Here is a 1409-nt window from a genome sequence, read left to right on the forward strand (position 1 = left end):
CCCTGGCCCAGCTCACACCTGCACCAACGCGCTCCCCCTGCACCGCTCGATGTGCCTCGATGGGCCGTCCTCGCGCGCAGCCTGGCATAGGCAGTGGGGTCGTTGGCTAGTTGGCAGCCCGGGCTGCTCTCTAGGACTCTCCAGCTCCCACATCGGCGGCCGGAACGCACTGGTTTAGTAGTGGTCACATAACCCTGGTGACTCCTCTCCCAGGTTGACGAGCTGCCCGACCTGGGCGCCGCGCTGGGCGGGTCCCCCCGCCTCCGCGCCCTCAGCCTCGCCGCCTGCGAGCTCTCGCCCGCCGCGCTGGCCGCGCTGGCGCCGGGGCTGGCGGCGAGCGGCAGCCTGCAGGTGCTCGACCTGAGCCTCGGGCAGGGCAGCCAAATGATGGTGCGGGCTGTGGGTTGAGTGGGGCTTGGGGGAGTTGAAATTTCAGGATCAAGCCGGGCCAGCATCATTGTGACAGTGTAAGGCGTACTTGTACTTTTTTTATGCCAGGGGAAGGGGAGAAAAGCCGGTCGTACGCCTGGTGCGGGCCAAGCTTCCACAGGCCGCATGACGTCATACTGACGTCACTCCGCGTCGCGCGACGCCTTGCCCCGCGACTGGGCGCACGCCTGGCCCCGCGGCCACGCCCTGCAGCGCCAGCGGCTGGAGGTGCGGTGGGACGCCGCGGGCGCGGTGCGGCAAGCGGCCGGGCTGCAGCGCGGGGACGGTGGCTGCGCAGATGGCGGCTGCGGCGGCGACGAGGCCGTCGGCAAAGGGGATGAGAATGTAGGCGGGAGCGGCCGCGGCAGTGGGGGCTTCCGAGGATTGGCATCGGAGCGGCGAGAGTTCGAAGAGCGACGGCGGCGCCCGCCGCGCGGCGCCGACTCGTCCGACGGCGCCGGCGACGGTTCCGGCGTGCGGGCGCTCTGCGCGTCGCTCCGCGCTCGCGCCAGCGGCCTGCGGGTGCTGCGGCTGCGCGGCCACGCGGTGACGGGCGCAGCGGCGGCCGCGCTCGCGGGGTGGCTGGCGGGTGACGGGTGCCGCTTGGAGGAGCTGGACCTGGGTAACTGCGGCCTGACAGACGAGCAGCTGGCGGTGAGTCATAAGAATTGCATGCCGAAGGCGCGTTATGATGCCCGGGATTTTTTTCGCGGGCAGTGGGCGTGAGGGGGCGGCAGCCGGGCGCAGGGCTGGGCAGGCTGATGTGGCTTGCCAGCAAAGTGTCCGGTCGCAAAGGGTCCAGGGCGCAGCGGGGCTCGGCCGCGTCGATGGCGCGCCCGCTGCAGCGCGCCGGCGCCGCCGCCTGCAACGGCGCCAGCGGCGGCGGCGGCGCCTTGCTAGGCGCGGCTGCGCAAGGGCGTGCGGCCAGGCGCGGCGCGGGCTGCGCTGGGTGCGCGTGCCTGCATGGCCCGCGAGGGCGC

At 72.7% G+C, this 1409-nt stretch overlaps 1 protein-coding gene across 1 annotated transcript in view; it reads left to right on the forward strand.

Moving 5' to 3' along the window:
- Positions 1 to 1155, forward strand: part of MNEG_3908 (hypothetical protein) — a gene marked incomplete at both ends in the record, with an annotated part of 7235 nt that extends 6080 nt beyond the window's left edge. The window contains 3 exons of the mRNA XM_014047618.1: positions 214 to 390; positions 643 to 1083; positions 1147 to 1155. Of these exons, the coding sequence (XP_013903072.1) occupies positions 214 to 390; positions 643 to 1083; positions 1147 to 1155 (627 nt within the window). The remainder of the gene's footprint in view (positions 1 to 213; positions 391 to 642; positions 1084 to 1146) is intronic.
- Between the last annotated feature and the right edge of the window lie 254 nt (positions 1156 to 1409).

Source organism: Monoraphidium neglectum, assembly GCF_000611645.1.
Source record: "Monoraphidium neglectum strain SAG 48.87 unplaced genomic scaffold scaffold00515, whole genome shotgun sequence".
Lineage (NCBI taxonomy): Eukaryota > Viridiplantae > Chlorophyta > Chlorophyceae > Sphaeropleales > Selenastraceae > Monoraphidium > Monoraphidium neglectum.